Source organism: Colius striatus, chromosome 1, assembly GCF_028858725.1.
Source record: "Colius striatus isolate bColStr4 chromosome 1, bColStr4.1.hap1, whole genome shotgun sequence".
Classification (NCBI taxonomy): domain Eukaryota; kingdom Metazoa; phylum Chordata; class Aves; order Coliiformes; family Coliidae; genus Colius; species Colius striatus.
The window spans coordinates 30,940,351-30,958,623 of record NC_084759.1 but is presented as its reverse complement, the minus strand read 5'-3'; the positions used below and the strand labels follow the sequence as shown (position 1 = coordinate 30,958,623).

General features: G+C 39.5%; 1 protein-coding gene across 1 annotated transcript in view; it reads right to left on the bottom strand.

Annotated features, from left to right (window-relative positions):
* ENOX1 (ecto-NOX disulfide-thiol exchanger 1) overlaps nt 1-18,273 on the bottom strand; it is a 262,050-nt gene that overhangs the window by 30,433 nt on the left and 213,344 nt on the right. Inside the window, exons 10-11 of the mRNA XM_062020485.1 lie at nt 16,852-17,036; nt 1,038-1,145 (exon numbers count right to left, since the gene is read on the bottom strand). Coding sequence (XP_061876469.1) covers nt 1,038-1,145; nt 16,852-17,036 — 293 coding nt within the window. The remainder of the gene's footprint in view (nt 1-1,037; nt 1,146-16,851; nt 17,037-18,273) is intronic.

Sequence of the window (18,273 nt, the reverse complement as noted above, 5' to 3'; positions counted from 1 at the left end):
GCATAAAAAAAATCTGAAATAGCATAAAAAAAATCTGAAATAGCATAATTTGTTTCTCTCAATATGTACATTAAACGTATAAATGTGTCTGCAGACTTATTCAGACCTACACGCTGAAAAATCCTAAACATAAGAATCATCAGCATTTTGAATGTCTGCCATCTAATCAATTCAGATCTCACAGTTTTTAAACTCCAAATACTTAACTCAGATACTAAATATTTTAGCTGAATTTTTATATCGAAAGGAAGAAAATAAGGTCTCAGACACTATGCCTGTGCAGCACAGGTGAGGATTTGTGATTTCAGTGCATCCAAGCTACGTGGTCTATACAGACAACATGTATTTGTGCACACTGTGCTTGCACACAATACAGTTTCATCTCCAGATTTACAGATTCAGCACCAAATTTTCTTTTTGATGTGTAACTATCCATCTCTCCATCCTTAAAGAAAATACTATCAAATCTACTCAGTGTCATAGAACATCTTAGTAACAAAGAAGATGTGATATTCAGATTTACAGAGGTGTGCTTCTCACTGTTTAAATGAGTGCATTGAAAACTACATTTTAATGCCATTATGATAAAGGTGCGATTTTTTTTCTGTACTCATATCTGCATGAGTAACACAGGAGATGCCAAGCTCTTTTGTTTCAATGCTGTTCTTAAAAGAAAGTGCTGCTTTGTTTCCAGTATGTTAGACTCTCCCAACAGTTTTTTAAATTTCAGAGTGAAAACTCGCATCACTGATATCTACATAGAAAAGCAAGAGGAGGTGTTACTCAAGACATGAAATTCAATATTAGAGGAGAGTGCAAAATTGGAATCTCTTTTCACTCTGTTTTTCCAAACTCTGTTTTAGCCTCAGCTGCAATCACAAATGCTAATCAGAGCAGACACACAGGGCACATAAGGTTAGGTCTTGCTTACAGTACATTCTGTGGTCAGACTCTATGCATTTTGGAGGTGAAGCCACGAGCCCTCAGTCCCCTTAGCATACCTAAGTCAGCATTTTCCTCCCACTGAAAACACTCACCTTTTCCTGCAGGACTTTAAGCATCGCTTGAGTATGTGTTTGCTCTTCCTTGGCTTGCTCCAGTTCAGATTTTTTGTTATTTAATTCTTCCTGTATGCTCAGCAATTGCTGCACAAAAAAAACAGGTTTCTGGTTAGCATCATCTGGATCCAAAATGGTTTTAAACCCTCAGTTTGATAAATCCTCGTTTCAAACAATGCTTTGCAGTCTGTTCCTACATTTATTATTGCATAATCTGCTGTGTCTAAATGGACCAGAGGTAAATTATTTTCATCTGCATCTCCTCTGCAGCAGTGCTCCAAAAGTAATGCATCTGTTAATGTGTGTTAAGCTATTTGTTACATTAAAGTAGAAACTCCTTGTACAGTATATTACCCACAGAGCGACTGTCACATTCATCTGTACCAAAATCTTATTTGTAGCAGTATAGGCGGTGGTTTTAATAATACCAGGGTAAACAGTATGGTACATAAATAATTTAAAAGCATAACCCTTTAATATAATTAGTCATTGGCCCACAGCCATTTTCATTCTATGCAAAGCAATATTCTGGAAAGCTTTCACATTGAGTTGCCAAGAAGACAAAAGCTTTCCTTTTTTTTCCCCTTGTGCTGTGATATTTTATTAGATCAGGAAGACTGACGACCTACAATCAATACATCAGTCAGGAAGACTGCTGATCTGAACTGTCAAAACAAAAAGCTATGACCAAACCCTATTTTTATGAAGAGAATTCTGGGATGTAGGGACTTCTTTGACTAGCTTTAGGTTCTGAATAGATTTATCGTGACTGTCAAGAGCAGGTCAGTAGATTTAATTAATTCTGAATTAATTATACTTTTTTGTGTCGATGTGATGAATGCTAGACTGCTGAAGAGCAAGAGGAGACAAACACGAGATCAAAGAGGAGTTTATGGTGTTTTCTCTTAGTGATCGAGAAAGGAAATAGTGGTTTGCTGGGCCGATGTATTGTTTGTAAGCACAATCCTTTTTAAAGACTACTTGAACAACGAATTCCTTTACTAATTTGCATTACTGATCTAATCATGTATCTAAGCATCTAAAGCTTAGGTTATGCTTCATTTTAGGATAGCTAACTGACTCAAACTGATGCTTCAGGTGTTCAGCATGTTGGTAAGTTACAGATAGTAAACTAAGAAATAGTCTCTGGCCTCATTCTACCACACTGAAAATCCTGGGTGCCAAAGGACTTGGCACTAGTACTGCTTCCAAAGCTGCTTGGAAACAGATGACATTTCAGGCCGTGATGGAATTATTGGTAGTGTATTTCTGTTGTAAGTGAACACCAATATGATGGATTAATGCAGCCACTGAAGTAAAAAGACATGTGGGTGTACGTCTGCTTATATCTCACACGGTGTACAGTCCAGCTGGGTTAGCTTTTTGATGGATCTTACTGCCTGGCTTGCTCCCTGGGAGCCTTCAAGAGATATTCAGGTATGTGTATTCACTCTAGCTCTGCTCAAGATAATTTTCAAATCTCAAGATTTTACACAAAACAATCAGGGATGGATTGCCTTTGTTCAACTTGCCTGATAGGTACTACTCCCTACATTTCCAGAACATACACTGAATCTGGGTATACAGTTACATGTCATACTCTGACACCTATGCAGGTCACCAGCACTGTTACAGCTTCCCAGACACTTCATAAGGTTTTATCCCAGAAGAAACCATTTGGTCACTTCATATAATCTCTCACTATTAGACCATTAAGCTTCACCCAGGATAACCCTAGCTGGTGTCTGCAATTTAAAAAAGAAGGGAATCCTTAGAAGGGAAGGAAAATATAGAAGACATCAGAAAGACAGCATAAGCACTTTCACTAGCTGAGACACCTGAGGTTTGATAAGTAGATGTGTCATTTAACAGGACATGGTGAAATGTCCTCTCCATCCCATCTGCAACCTGTTTCACCTTACACACTTGAACATGGCAAAGGCTGTTAAGAGAAAGGAGACTTTGCTCCACACCTCAGGTCTTCTCTTACATCTCACCGGTGTGATCAGCCTGTGCTGATTTGAAGGCAGGAGCCAAAATGAATGAAATAATCCTCGCACAAAGCCAGGAATACATCTAGCCTGTTATGTACTGGAAGAAACTCTTCTTTTCGTCTCCAGGCAATCAGTTGAAACCTTAAAGCATGGGACTTGATTATTGTCACTGTTTCAGTGCAGTGCTACAAATACTAGGGAGTTTGAAGACCTCAAGATCTTGTTTGCTCCACAGCCTCTGAAGGAAGTGAATTGCCATGCATATGCAAGGAGAAAATCACCATCATCTTGACTGCTTCTCCATCCTGGTTCAGAGATTTTATTCCGACTTCTGGGACAAACCCTAGAGCTCATCCTTCTGAAAAATGCAGACTCTCTGCTGGGAGATCCCAGAGAGTTTTCTCCACCCCTAGAAAACTTTTTCACTACTAAATGACTGTTACAAATGGGAAACCAAATTTCACTTACCGGTTCAACTTGCTACGCCTCTGCCAGAACTGAATTCTTCCCCATCCTATCCACCCCCTCCCCACAGTTCTTCCATGACCAAGTTTTATATACAGCAGATCAACTAACAAACTTCCACTGTTTTATTTTCATGTCTCTCACTGTGATCTCCCACTGTGATTTAGTCTAATTATATCCCTCTTTCTTTGATCCTGCCTTTTTCTGTTTTGTGTTTGAGGCTATTTTTCCAAAACTATCCAAGCATACAAGGAAGTGGTGTGGAAGATACTCTCTGAGAGCATGCGAGAGAGAGATGCGCCCTGCCCTACATCTTTGTACTTGGCTCTGGACCAGCCAGGAACAGGAATCCCAGGAAAATACCCAACATGCTCAGTTTCTCCTATAGTAAGAGAGTGTACATTCTGGTTGTAGTATGAGCTGCAAAACACTTGATATGAGATAAAACCTTCCAGCAGTCTTAATGGTTGAATTGTCAACCGCTGCAGGCTTACTATGCGTGCATAAGCTCATATTTTTGAAGACAGCAAATGGGTCCTATTTTCAAGGGGATGGAAAACAGAGTATCTGTAACTAAGGTACCATATTCCCAGTTACACATAATGGTTTTTATTCACAGTACTCAGACTTTCCCATCTAAGCCCCCAAAATATTAGAATTGTTTAAACCTTGTGGTCATTCTTTGGGGGTTTAACATTCTTTCTTTTTCTCTCCCTTGTACTTATATCTAAAAGCTGCAGAACCTGCTAATTTTGCATGGTCTAGGTTCTGAGATTCCTGAGTTGATACCATCATCAAGAAGTTTTAACAAGGACTTATACTTGTCAAACAGCTATTTTTTTCCCTTCTAGTCTCACTTTGGAGAATGAATAAATATATTTGACTGAAATAAAAAAACTCAGATGACCAGCCTAAAAAAATTTAGCACAAACACATGATGTTTAGCAAAATTAGAAGGAAATGGAAAGAGGACCTTACACTGTCAGGAACAAGAGAAGTTTTGCAACAGGGACTGCTGTCACGCCAGCGTATAAACAGACAGACTCTCCACATAGATTGTAATGAACAATGCCAAGATGATGCTATTTAATTATTCAGAATTATTTTGTTTTTTGCATAAATGTGCTTATTAAAAATTGATCCTATAGATACTTCTTCTGCCCTTCAGATTGCTTGCAAGTATACACCACAATTAATTGAAATAAAACCTTCTTCTTGGTTTTAATGTTTGTGCTGTCTGCTACTGCCTCACCTGCTTTGGCATCTCATCCAGCCTTTCTGCCAGTTTCTCCCCATGCCCACCCACCCATGCAGCACTTGCTACCCTGATTCCCACCTGTTATATCCTGCTGGCTTGTCCCACAGCTATTGCCAACAGAGCTATCAAAGTGTCACGTCCTTCAATCTTGTCTCACCTCTCCAGACATTTCCATTAAGCCCTTATGTCCCTCAACTTTGTGGCATGGCCATGACATTCAGACAATACTTCCCCAGTTTCTTCAGGCAGAAAAAGTGAGTTCTTAGTTATACAGCCACAAAATATCTGGCTCATTTTTCGTTATCTTCCAGTGGTCCTCAGTGTACAATTTTTTGGGTCTCTGAGGGTCCCCTGCAAGTCATGTAAGAATCTTTTCCCTGAGCCAAAATCACAGTGTCAGGAAACAAAAAACCATCTCATGGTGCTCATCACAGCTCTGAGAGAAACACTTGTATGGCCTAGAGCTCTCTCAGCACCAGTTTGTATGCTTAGCTGGTCTATGTGCAACCAAAACCGTTTGTCACCATGGCTGCCAGGTTGACCTTAAGAGATGAAGCCATGTAGTGGGTCTAGATCAGATTGGTAGATGTTACTAATATCCTCTTACTGGCATTTCCAGAGAGGAGAAAGGAAAGGAGAAAGAATTAACCTACAGACTGTTTCTCCAGAGATCAATGAATGCATTTTAGACAAAAAAAAAAAGGCAAGACAGATTGCCTGTTTGTTTCCAGTGGCAGCCCTGGAGTTGCTCAGTATAGAATTGGGAAATATCACTCTCCAGTGTTAAACTTCCTTCATTCATGACAACCAAATCCTCTCTGTACACAAGTTTAATTTCTTCAGGAGGGGTGTGGGGGGGTGGGGGGGAGGAGAGGGTGTGTGTTTTATTTTGTTTTTTTCACACATTCCCACCTCCAATGCTGAATCTCTGCCAGAGACAGTTCAGTACCGCCCATATTGCGTAGATCTCAAAAGTGCAGACAGAAAATTACCATCTTAAACCAATCTTCACAGCTTCTAAAACATTAAATATAGATGGCATTATTGAAGCCAGCTGAATTACTCAGACTGTATACAATGCCGTGCCAGTGTGGCCAAGAATGCTAACAACCGAACAACACACAGTGCCTTGAAATATATGAGAAGCCCTAAAGGGAAAGTAATAGCTTGCTGTTGTGTACCACTGTGCAGCCATGAAATACTCCTTCTCTTTCCTCTCCTCCTCCCTGCCCACAGGTCTTCATTGCTCCCCAAAAGGCAGTGTTACATGTGTATATTTAAATATAAATTACAGACATACTGTGTGGTCACACATCAAGCCTAGCGGGACAGAGAAGAGTCTCAGAAGGAAAGCATGGTTTCCAGCATGAAACCATCAACTTAGTGTGCTATGAAAAGGGAGGCAGATCTGAAGAGACCACAAGTCCCGAGGCTGTACTTAGGATACTGTAAGGCTGACAGAATAATGAAAAAGGAAAACCAGCATTTGCCACAAGTTTAGCAGTTATACTGCTGAATGGTCCTGCCCCTGCTATTTTGGTTATGGTGTTCTCTACAGCTGCTTGAAATGAAATGTGAAAAGGTTATAAAGGCCTTAAAGAAGGGAAAGTAAAGAAGAGCAGACAAAGGAACACCGCAGAGACGTGAGCGCTGACTTTGATCACACATTGTGCAGGCAGTTTCAGCAAAAACAGCCTGTTCAGCCATGGCAAAGACACACAGACTCACTCTCCAGTTTCTGGAGTAGCTGTGGAAAACTCTTCTCAAATGAGTATATCAGTCAAAGAGGGATGGTCTTACACAGTTTAACTGAGCCAGATCAGTTGAATGGCTAACTTAGACATCTAGTGAGCTCAGGCAAACTCAATTCTCCCATCTATATAATGTTTGGGGGCAGTATATTATTCCCCACTTACTACTTATCAGGAATATATCCCTGTACAGGAAAAATGGGGAAATTTGATTCACTATGTGCCTAAAATGAAGGCAAAACTTATGTACCTCAAATATGTGCCTCAAAAACAAGGCTACCTTTTTCAGTCCCAGCGCACACTAAACTGTAACCCTGGGAAGCAGTTCCTTCTTGTGCATAAGTGCAGCCCTTCCCCTATGAAATCACAGGCATTGAAAGGATTGCAGAGTTCATCTAAAACCTAAAGCACTCAGGCTAGCAATTTCTGAGGTTTTATTCTTTCCCTCCCTCCCTGCAAATAAAACCTTGGCATGTCTTTTCTCACTTTGTTTTGTAGAAAGAAAAAGAAGTTAAGAGTTTGCCAAATAGAAAAGGACAAAAATCAGAAAGGAAAAAAAAAATGTTTCAAAATTCTTAGAAGCTGTTCACAAAAATGGAGGGGAAGGGCAGTAAATATTTATTTTCAGAATCCTCCTTAGGCAAGAGGTTAAGAAATAATGAATCAAAATGAAATCATAGGTACACAATAAATTGAAAAATAAAAAAAGACAAATCCTTCTACCAATACTTCCATGGACTGTCTGGAAGTGTTTTTCTCTTTTTGTAAGACAGACAAGACTTCACATCACAAACGGCCAGCACATGGCAGGCTTGAATAATGAGAAAGTGACTTCCCAGCTGAGCAAATGTGCATTAGTAACAAGACACTGATGAGGCCAGACAAATCACCAAGGAAACAGAAGAATGTGAAAGACAAGTCAAAGAAGCTTTAGAAATGAGCCCTCGAGGAAGTTAGACATGTTGCAGCAGTAAGAGGAACGTACATGCCATCCTAATGTGTGACAAGGCATTATAAAAATAATGATTGTGGATTGTTTTTTTTCAGGGAGTAAAAAGAAACACAGTATAATGCTTCTCAACTCTCATCTTTCAGGGACCACCTGTGTCATAGGAGGTACATGGATGACATTATTTGGATGAATCACGGGGTTTGTACTGATGAAAGAATCAAAGCTCTGACCCTCCTGCCTTTGGTTGATGAAAAAGTGCAGGTGGATCAACAGCCCAGCCGCTATCTGTTGAGCATCCACTTGCAAAGTCGGTTTTCCTGTCTCCCTGGACAGAGTAAATGACCATCCCGAATATTCAGTTAATTCCACAGGTTAACCATTTCAGAGAGGACTGGGGAACGGGACAACTGATGGCTGAGTGCATGTGGTGACATCAATGAACTCTGTCCAGCTGCTTCCTTAAGGAGATGTTTGCCATGCTCCCTTCCTGCTGCTATTAGATTGACCACAGAGGTCTTATGGCTTTACAGCACTCAGAATAGGAGTAGAGTAGGACTAAACCCAAGAAATCTGCCAAATGAGAAAACAGACAGATGGACACAGACACACTGAAACTGCCTAAAGGCAGGTCACAGAGAGGACGGAGTCAGGCTTTTCATGGATAAGGGCTGAGGGTAAATAAACACATACTCAACAAGAAACATTTTTATTACATATAAGGAAACTATTCCACAGTGAGAGTGGCTGAAAACTTGAATAAGGGCTCAGAGAAGTTCTGAACTCTCCATCCTTGGAGGTATGGAGAATAAAGCTGGACAAAGTCATGAGCAAAACTGAGACAACTCCAGAATTGCCTCAGCTTTGAGCAGAGGGATATTGTTTTTGACCTCCAGATGTACCTTCTGACTTAGGTTCTTCTATGATTTTAAAGAATACCTAATAGATATTAAATAGTTAGCTTTCAATTTATTTTATTTCTATGAGGCATAGTAATTCAGCCACATCAGCTACAAGAGACAGTGTTAGGGGCTGGACAGCAGATGAAAGGAGAACATGGACAGTGCAATGAATGGCTTAAGGGCCAGTCTACAGCTCTCTTTTGCCACAAAACTTTTAAGTATATCTCTTACTACTCAAGAAAGACATGTTTTCTTCAGTCAGATATAGACTTTTAAAGCCAATGAGGAAAAGTCTTTAGGAACCTTACAGAATCAATTCCTCCTCTCAGAAGATAAATTCTCCCAATTTACTAATTGATATTTAGTGCTAGCATCAGAGATCCCTCTGTGGGATCTGATTTTCACAGCAGGTTACACAAAGTCTTTGATTTTGATGGTGGCCTGTGGAGGGGACAACTATACTCTGACTAAAGTCTATTGCACCTCATTAATAAAGCTTCCTCCTGCTAAATGAGGTGATGGCATATTACATAGCCATTGACTCTACTGGTGATAGGTGATTGGTCAGGTGAGCTTACAGTTTGTTATAATTCTGATCAGAGGAAGAGGACTGACCTCAGATGAGTATCATGTTCCCTCTGCCTCCGTATCTGTCCTCTAAGGCAACCAATAAGCATCTGGTATGACGCACACTCGAAAGAAGACATGATGGTCCATGCATAGAAACCTCATCTTTTCCAACTTTCAACTATATCGTGTCCATTGTAGATATCTCCTCACCAGGTAATGGTGATTGAATTGCATGATCCCTGCTTGTATCAGAAATAGTGTGGCTAGCAGGATGTAGGAAGTGATTGTCCCCTCTTACCTTGCTCTGGCGAGGCTGCACATCAAATACTGTGTCCAGTTCTGGGCCACTCACTACATGAAAGACACTGAGGTGCTGGAGCATGTCCAGAGATGGGCAATGAAGCTGGTGAAGGGTCTGAGAGAACAAGTCTGATGAGGAGCAGCTGAGGGAGCTGGGGATGTTTAGCCTGGAGAAGGGGAAGCTGAGAGGAGGCATGATCACTCGCTACAACTACCTGAAAAAAGGTTGTAGTCAGATGGGGGTTGATCTCTTCTCCCAAGTAATGAGTGACAGGACAAGAGGAAATGGGCTCAAGTTGCACTGGGAGAGGTTTAGATTGGATATTAGGAGGAACCTCTTCACTAAAAGGGTTGCTAAGCACTAGAACAGGCTGCCCAGAGAGGTGGTGGAGTGATCACTCCTGGAGATATTTAAAAGACTTGTAGATGAGATGCTGAGGGACTTGCTTTAGTGATGAGCTTGGCAGCATGAGGTTAGTAGTTGGACTTGACGATCTTAAAGGTCTTTTCCAACTGAAATGTTTCTATGATTCCATGGTCTCATCTCTTGTTTCATGGCACTGCAAATGAACACGACACAGCACGCTCTTTCTCAACAAGCCAAATTAAAGTTTTAAAACTTTGATTTCCTATTGGAGACTTGAAACATTTTGACTAGGAGAACAACATTAGGGAAAAGAATGAATTTAAGCAGTGTAATTCCCATCGAAACACAATTCTTAGTAGTTAAAGTAGAATTCCTAGTAATGATAGCATCAAATACATTTGGAAACTATGTAATCAGGAAGCCAATGCTTGTATTTAGGATCTTTAAAAAATTAATGTGAGATCACCAGCCTGTAAAACTTAGGAGATCTGTCCTTAACCACCACTAGACTACATAGGCATGTTAATGAAGATATTAGTTGATTAGTTTCATTTTTTTTTAAATTGTGCAACTGATTATTTCTCCCTGAAGTGTTTATTCTTGCTGCCAGTTTGAGTTTAGCTTCACTAGTGGTAGCAGGCAAAAATATGCTACCCTCCACCATCTTACCACTAGAACAGCTAGAAAATATGGTGTTTAAAGCATATGTAGGCCTTTATTTACACTTACCCTAATATTGTCAAAGTGGTGGTGGCAGAAGTGGAAAATTAAACACTGCTTTCAATAAAGAAGGGTTGTTAAACACAGGATAACCCATTTGGCTTGTCTGAGATCTGATAAGTAATTAATAGTTAATTGCCAGCTGCTCTTTTTTAAAAAAAAATAATCAGAAGGAGTATTTTCTGGAAGTTTGAATATGGACAGTACTGTACAGAGCTCTGAAAAGCATAAAGGAACAAAAATAATATATTTATGGGAACATTTCTCACTGTCCTGGGAGTAGACATATTATTTAACCAGTTTGCAAATATCAACCGTAATGTGAGAGAAGAACAAACAGGCCTGGAAGTGAACATCTGTGCATTGGGTCCAATCCCTTGCATTTATCTTGTATCCATTCCCTATAAAATTATCAATGTTGATCAGTATTGTCATTACTAGTCCAGTGTCACTTTTGCAGGAAAAGAGAAAGATCTAACTGGAATTCACACTGCAAGAGTAGTAACAAAATCATTTCCAACTTAATTATTCTGGTCTGTTTACTCACCAGGTAAAACACAAATACAAGAGGTGATGTTTTCTCTCTTTTTTTATTTACTCTTCTCTTTAATACTGCATGTGGAGAAGAATCAGTTTATAGTTGTGCCTATGTAAATTGGGTGGGTTACATGTTGAATTGATGTTTGGTGAGGAAAAACCACTACAAATCTCCTCTGCATTTAGGCTATATTAATAAATAAAGCCATAAAATGCTCCATCTATTTAACAATGATGTTCATTTCTGTGCTAAACTACTGCTGGAACCTGTATATTTAAATGTAAATGGTTGTTGTAATGGTCATGGCACTCACATGACACCACATTTAGTAATTTTCAGCCAACAACCTGTGACTTCTGACATTTCAGAAAGTTTGTATGTGACAAAAAAGAATGGCTCTGACAGCAAACAACACCAGTGAAGGATATGAGGGCTTCAGACCTAAATGCCAGATAAGGCTTACCAGAATTTAATAGCTGATAGATTAGTTAGAAGTGTGATGTGGAAAAGAAGTCTCACAACATCCTATCATATTAGCTTTTGAGACTTCCTGCACAGAAGCAGGCTTTTCCTCCCTGCTCCCACTGAAAGAGAGTGGGCCATGGGAACAGTCAGTTCTTCCATTAGTTGTATGAGAAAAAAATACTTATAGGATAGGAGAGAAAAAATCTGATCAATGCTGCCTTTGCTTGTAGAAAAAAATCTGCCAGCTCAGTGAAGACATCTGAAAAAGAACTAGCTTTGCTCCAGTGGCTGGGATTGGTCAAAATTCAATTCATTTCAAAGGCAGCACAGAGAGGCCAACACTAGCTACCTCTGGCTTGTCTACTCAGAATGGTTGCTATGCATTAGAGGTGTATCACCTTGCTTAAAAAGCTGAGAGCTGTCTCTTGTGTCAGCTCACTTAAGACAAACGGGTCCTAATCTGACCCCCAGTGACTGTATTGTGGAAGCTCTGTGCACCCCATTGTCCTCATCACCAAATATATACCCTGATCATCCTGCTTCAAGGGAGCAGTGAGTATAAGGAGAGAGCTGTAATGCACTCCAGCAACTCTTCTTACCCTATGAGCCACAACAGGGGCTTCCCTAGGTGAACCTTGAAAGCCTTAAACGATTGCCAGTCCTCCAGCATTTCTCAGAGCCCTTCAAAAAAACCCATGTGAAAGTCTCAGATGCATGTACCATTTATTTTACATGCTAAATGATCAGTAAAATGTGAAAGCTGGTCCTCAGTAGGTAGGAAATGTCAGGAGCAATGTGGCCTTTGCAGTAAGACCTTGAGTTGCATATTGAACAGCAAATACAGGAAGGTATTGAATAGGTAATGATTAACTGTGTACTCTCTGTCTGTGGCACTGAATAGGGAAGATGTCTCTGAGGTATATGAAGTGAAATACACAGGCAGTAGTTCTGGCAGTTCCTGGCTTCTGAGAGCTCAGGTTTGCAATCTGCATTGCTATTTGAGTGAAATTGGTACTGTTTGGGGAAAAAAAAAAGGACAAGAAGACAAATGAGGATTTTCATCACGTTGCATCAGAGTGACACTCATGTAGGTCATCAACAGGCCAGAGCATGTTCAGTATCTTGCTGAGACATCCCAAGCTAACAGCCAGTGTCACCCACAGCAGCAGTCTATCAGCCTTTACGGCAGTCCTACACCTACGACCTATGACTGTTCCTATTGTTCTTGCTTTCCACCCCAAGCAGCGGTTTTGAGAGGCACCCCTGCGCATCCCTTGCTCATGCAGTAACCCCATGGCTAGGATTTAATGCATTACTGCCAAAAAAGAGGAGCTTGTGCTATCGTCGTGTGTTAGGAGCATGAACCTGAGCTCAGCTAATGAACCAAGCCCCTTAGGGGATGGGGGGCAATGATGTGCCTCTTCAGTGTCCCAGATACACCCCGGCATGTGCAATAGCAAACTGTAAGCAATTGTCTACATTTCCTGGAGAAAACATAGGTGGAAGCATGATTTAAATACGGATTTCTGGATGATACTTTTGCCTGCAGGAGCTCAAATTCAGCCCATCAGGCTCAGGGAGTTGTGAGAGGAAAGGACGTTATCATATATTTACATGATGCCATGAAGCACTGTGCAGAATTACCAGACTATTGGCAAATGAACCAGTTTAGGAATCAATAGGGCTATGCAAGCATACCTTGCCCAATTAAGCCTGATGAAAAGGTAGAACTAACTTGTTCAATTAGACAGCCATGCTAAAGAAGGTTTGCTATGTAGACTTAGTACCAACTTGAGGCTTGAAACATTGCACTGATGTCTGTGCTGTGACATGGTTCATGAACAACCCCAGATGATCGGTAAAAATCTAAAATGTACTTGGATATATGCAAATGAGTGCCATCTCCTGTATGGCAAACCGACATTTTTCAAAGGCTTGTTAACATTATCAATTTCAGACAGATTTTGTAAAGGAGACTGAAATTGTATCATTAATTCAACAGCGACTCACTTTCTAATTCAGAGTCCTTGCCTCAAAGCATGAAGGTGGCAAGTATATTTCCTCAAAAATTTTCTTTGGTGGACGATAAACAAGAAGATCATACTTTTCACACTTTGTTCTTGGAATAGCTGAAACATTTTGATAAGAATTGTTTCAAAAAAACTCTGCTTGCTACTCCCAATGGGATATGCTAACCCAAATGGTTAATATTTGGAGAAACTACAATGAAAAATGAGTCGTGCAATGGCAAGCATTAAGCAACAATACTAGGTGTTATTTTCTGAATTATGTATAATCATGTATCTGGTAAAACATTTCAGAGAGACAAGATGTAAAAAAGTCTTACAGCTGTGCTGTGAAGTATTGTAAAAACAGTTAAAACTAAAACATCCATCCTTGTGATCACAGACTTTGTCAAAGAATACCAAACACTTTTGGAGAAACAGAGCCATTCAAAAAGTGATCTGCTTGGTTTATGTGTTGTCATATAGAAATAAATTTAAGGCAATACCACCTATGCAGCAGTGACAAGTTAATTCAATTTCCATCTCAAAATCAGGTAAAGTGTATCTCATTTGTTACCATGGATACAAGACATTATTTCCATTTGTTTGAGATCTCACAGTGGGTATGAAATTAAACTGTGACATAGTTTTAAGCTCAATGTCATTAGTCCAAAGGATTTTCTTTTTTAGACACAATAAATAAGCGGTTTGCTACTACTGCCTATATGGTAGACTTCATAATCAAGCATCTGTGTGATTTTGCTGGAGCTACTTTGGATCAGTAGGAGTGATGAAAGAAAAAGTAAACATTCATTTAATCAGTCCTGCAAATGTGAGAAAGAATCCTGAAAAATATCCAGATGGTAGAAGTACATTAAAAATACATTGTTGTTGTGTTATTTGCTATTGTTTGACATAAAATATGTTTACAAAAAATTTTTCTTGATGCTGAAAATGCATCCATTTTTCTCAGATAAATCTGCTTTGCAGTCTACAGCTTAAATCACTTGTTCCCTAGTTTTCAAAGTTAGAAGAAGAAGAGGTGTATGCAAAAGTGTGGGAGAATGAAGAGGAAAGAAGGAGAAGCAATAATTTTTTTTAATGCTGATATATAAGCAGGGTTCATGAATTCAATGGCATTCAGTTTACCTTGTCTGAAGCTAATTTTAATATATACAAAAGGATAAAAGGGAATACAGTTATTCTTGTTAAATTATTACTGCTGAAGTCCTGGCTATATGTTTAATATTTCATAGGTGGACTGATTTCCATAGATGCTGAGCACCTACTATACTGATGGATTTCAGCTGAAGTTGTCATCTCTGTCAACATTTAGAAAACCAAGCAGGGACAAAACAGAGCCTACCTAAATCAAAGGTTTGTTTCTAAATATTCATGCATGAAGTGCTTGAAAAGCACAAAGGTTATGGGATGTCATGACTATGGCTAATCATTTAAATCTGAAACCATCATCCAGCTGCTTAATTGACTAATAATTTCCCGTAGAATATTCTGAACTCCACCTCCTGTGCTTCTGTGTTGCTGTCCTCCTCGGCATATTGTCAGACTGGATTATCTGCAATGTCTTCTCCAGCTCCTTGGGCCATCACTAATTATATCCCACTGGGAGGTAGCAAGTCTGACCCTGGGATGACAAACTAGAAAAATTCAGAATCCCACAGCAAAATTGTCACGAACACAGAAACTCTCAGAGGAATGACTACAGTGTCCACTGCAAGCTGAACAGAGAGACAAGTAAGTGGCTCTCAGTTATTGACTTGCATTATTAACATTTACTTGAAGTCCAATAGAAATCTATTTATATTCTACAGACTTGATTATCCTTCACCCAGACCCAAGGTAGGAAATTATAACAATGCAAAGCGAACGTTAGGGATCTAGCATTTTGATTTAGTGGTATTTTGTGCCCACTTTTCACTAATTTTAATGGAGAAGTAGCACCAGGCTGAAATTTAGCACAATATTTATATATGCAATTAAATTTAATGAAGTCAGTGATATTTAAGTATCCATTTATATAAGGATAAGATCATGAATAGATCTAAAGTATGTCTAAAATGTACCGAAGTCACTGGAGCCTCAAGAATTTCTGATTAATCACTTCATTCCGAAGTCTGGGAAACATTTTATTCCTGAATTATCCATTACTTATTTTCTGTTTTTCAATGATTTTGTTTGGAATATTCTGCTATACCATAAGTCATCCTAATTTTGTAAAAATCTGCATGCTAAAGGGCTTTATGTTCATATAAACCTAAGTGTAGGTTATGTTCACATAAACCTACGTGTAGGTTTGTCTTGTGCTCTGTTAGATGTTAAGTGTGATTTGAAGAATTTTCTGATTCAGTGGGTTCCATGATAGCCATGCAACTCTAACCCAATCAGGCAGCTTAGATGTAAGTGAATTTCTCCTGATTATTGTCATTAAAAAGGAAGCTTGGTACAATCTGGAGGTGGTTACAACTTGTTCCCTTCTGGAATCTAATAACCAGGAGTGATGGAGGCATTTCAAGGCCCCGTATCTCACGCTCCTGGGCACAGATCAAGGAGGGAAAGTTAATCTCTGCAGTGGCATCTCAAGAAGCTCCATTCTTAGATGGAAGCCCAGTTCGGTGCTGTGGTGAACCATTACCCTTCATCTATGAGCTGAATCCAAGTGCCTGGGCAGGAAAGTTGTTATACATACGTGTGCTGAATGAGAGGTGCTTGCAGTTATTTGATGTGTCAGATGAAGCATTGGGAGCAGTCTGGATGTGCTGCCAAGACTTGCCCAGCCTAGTGTCAGAAGCACACTAACAAATAAAGAAGAATGCTTGTGATAAACTGCATTACTCCTGTAGGGACACATTTCAGTTTCTCACTGACTGATGTCAGAGAAAAAAGGCTTTGTTGCTGCACTAAACCACTTAAGAAATTGTCTGAATGAAAAGGTTACATCCATGGGTCAGCATAAATGATAAAAGCTCAGGAGATAGCATTGATGTTGCTATTCACTTGCAAGTTGGCAGGAGAGTAGTCTGGACAAGTTGGAGATGTCTCAGTCATTCTCAAACGAGCAGAAAAAAAGACAAAGCTGAGAAGTGGAGATGCATCTAACGATGCAGATGAATGCAAATGAAGACATCACAGAACATTGGCTATGCTGCACTGGACAAACTATCCTGACCTTTTATGTAGAATTAGGGCCAATTGGATTAAGTGACGAGAGCAGTAAGGGATGTAGCAAAGTAATTTGCTCCTAATAAGAACACACATAAGAAATTTTCTTGAATGAATGATCAATGGATTTACAGTTTATGAATTCTTAAAATGACCGTCCCTAAATATGCATGTCCCCAATTCCTCCTCCCCTTTCCCCCACCTAAAATCCCTAACATTTTGACTCTGCAAATAAATCAGGACCTTTGTGGCTAATAGTCTTGAGTATAGCACAGCCCCACGGTACCACTCCTAAAAGAGATCAGTTCTTTTATTTCCCTAGCAATACCTGCTGCATGCCTTGCATTGTCTGCTGTAGGAACTGCAGCTGCTGGTCCTTCGTAAGGCTTTCTTCTGTTCGAAAGAGCTGTCCTTTTTCCTGTTTCAGGAGCTCCACTTCATTTCTATAAGCATCCAGCTGCCATCGAAGACTATCATTCTCTTCCTTTAGCGCATATGCTTGGGCGGCTAGAGCTAAAAGCAAATGAAAATGTGAAGAAATCAGTAAAATGATTGTTTCCTTACAAATAATGCAGAGGACATTGTCAGCGAAGATGAGGATACAGCTGAAAGCCAGTGAGACATTTCGGAACTGAGACAAGACCCAGCAGAGCTGAAAATGATTAGGTTCTGGCAAAGACTGCTGCTGGGAAGTTATTTCCTGGGATGGAAGGAGCCATAAAGCGACCCTGGATAATTCAAACGCTACTTGCAATCTGGCTGCTAAATTTAGGCTTATATTTTAGGAAGAAATTGGCATGCAGTCCAAGGGCAAAGCACCCACTAACTTTACAGCATTCTCCCAGTGATGTTATAGGAACTGATACAGCCATTAGGTATTTTTAGTAGTGTAGTGGCCAGATGTTCCAATCAGATCTGTGTTAAGGTATTTTGACTATATAAAGTTGCTGGATTTAGTCCTGTGAGAGAGGAAACACAGAAATTCCTCTCTGATCTTGCTATGAACCACTTCGTAGCAATGATTATGAGGAACCATTTAGACAGAAAAGTGATGTAATAGAGTAAAATTATATAAAATGCAAATGCTCAAAAAAAGTGTTGGCACTACAAGAACATTACTACATTAAAAGCATTCAAAGACACTTAAGTCATTTCCTTAGGAAGCTCCATTTGGCCCCTTTTCAATTTAGAATGGCATTTTTATTATCATAACTGATAGCAGGTGTTTGTGAAGAAATCGATTAGTATGCAGGGATGGAAATTACATTTGCCAAATGACTTGCACAGTCTGCAATATAAGCTAAAATTTGTGTAGCAAAAGGCAGAAGGCTATAAAGCATGTACTAGGAACATTATTTAAATAAATTATTTGAGCATAAATAGACATAGGGAAGTGTGGCATCCATTGCTTTAGGGATGTGGTTATCATACTATAGAAGAATCCATTCTTGGTAGCATTTATACTTGGCAGTAGCAGTGGTCATTTGGCACAGCAAACTGCCATACTATACTATTTTCCTTCTTGGAACCTGGTAATACAACAACATTACAGAGCAGCTGTAATTAAAACACAACAATCTACCATAGCCAATTCTATCAACATTTGGTAACTGAAGCACATAACTGATTTACATTCCTGATTAAATGATTTCAGGCTTGATATCACAGAATTCTTTCTTGCCCACCTACAACAGCAATATGGTTAAACTCCAAATTATATAGGAAATTGCATATTAACTCCATTTGATGT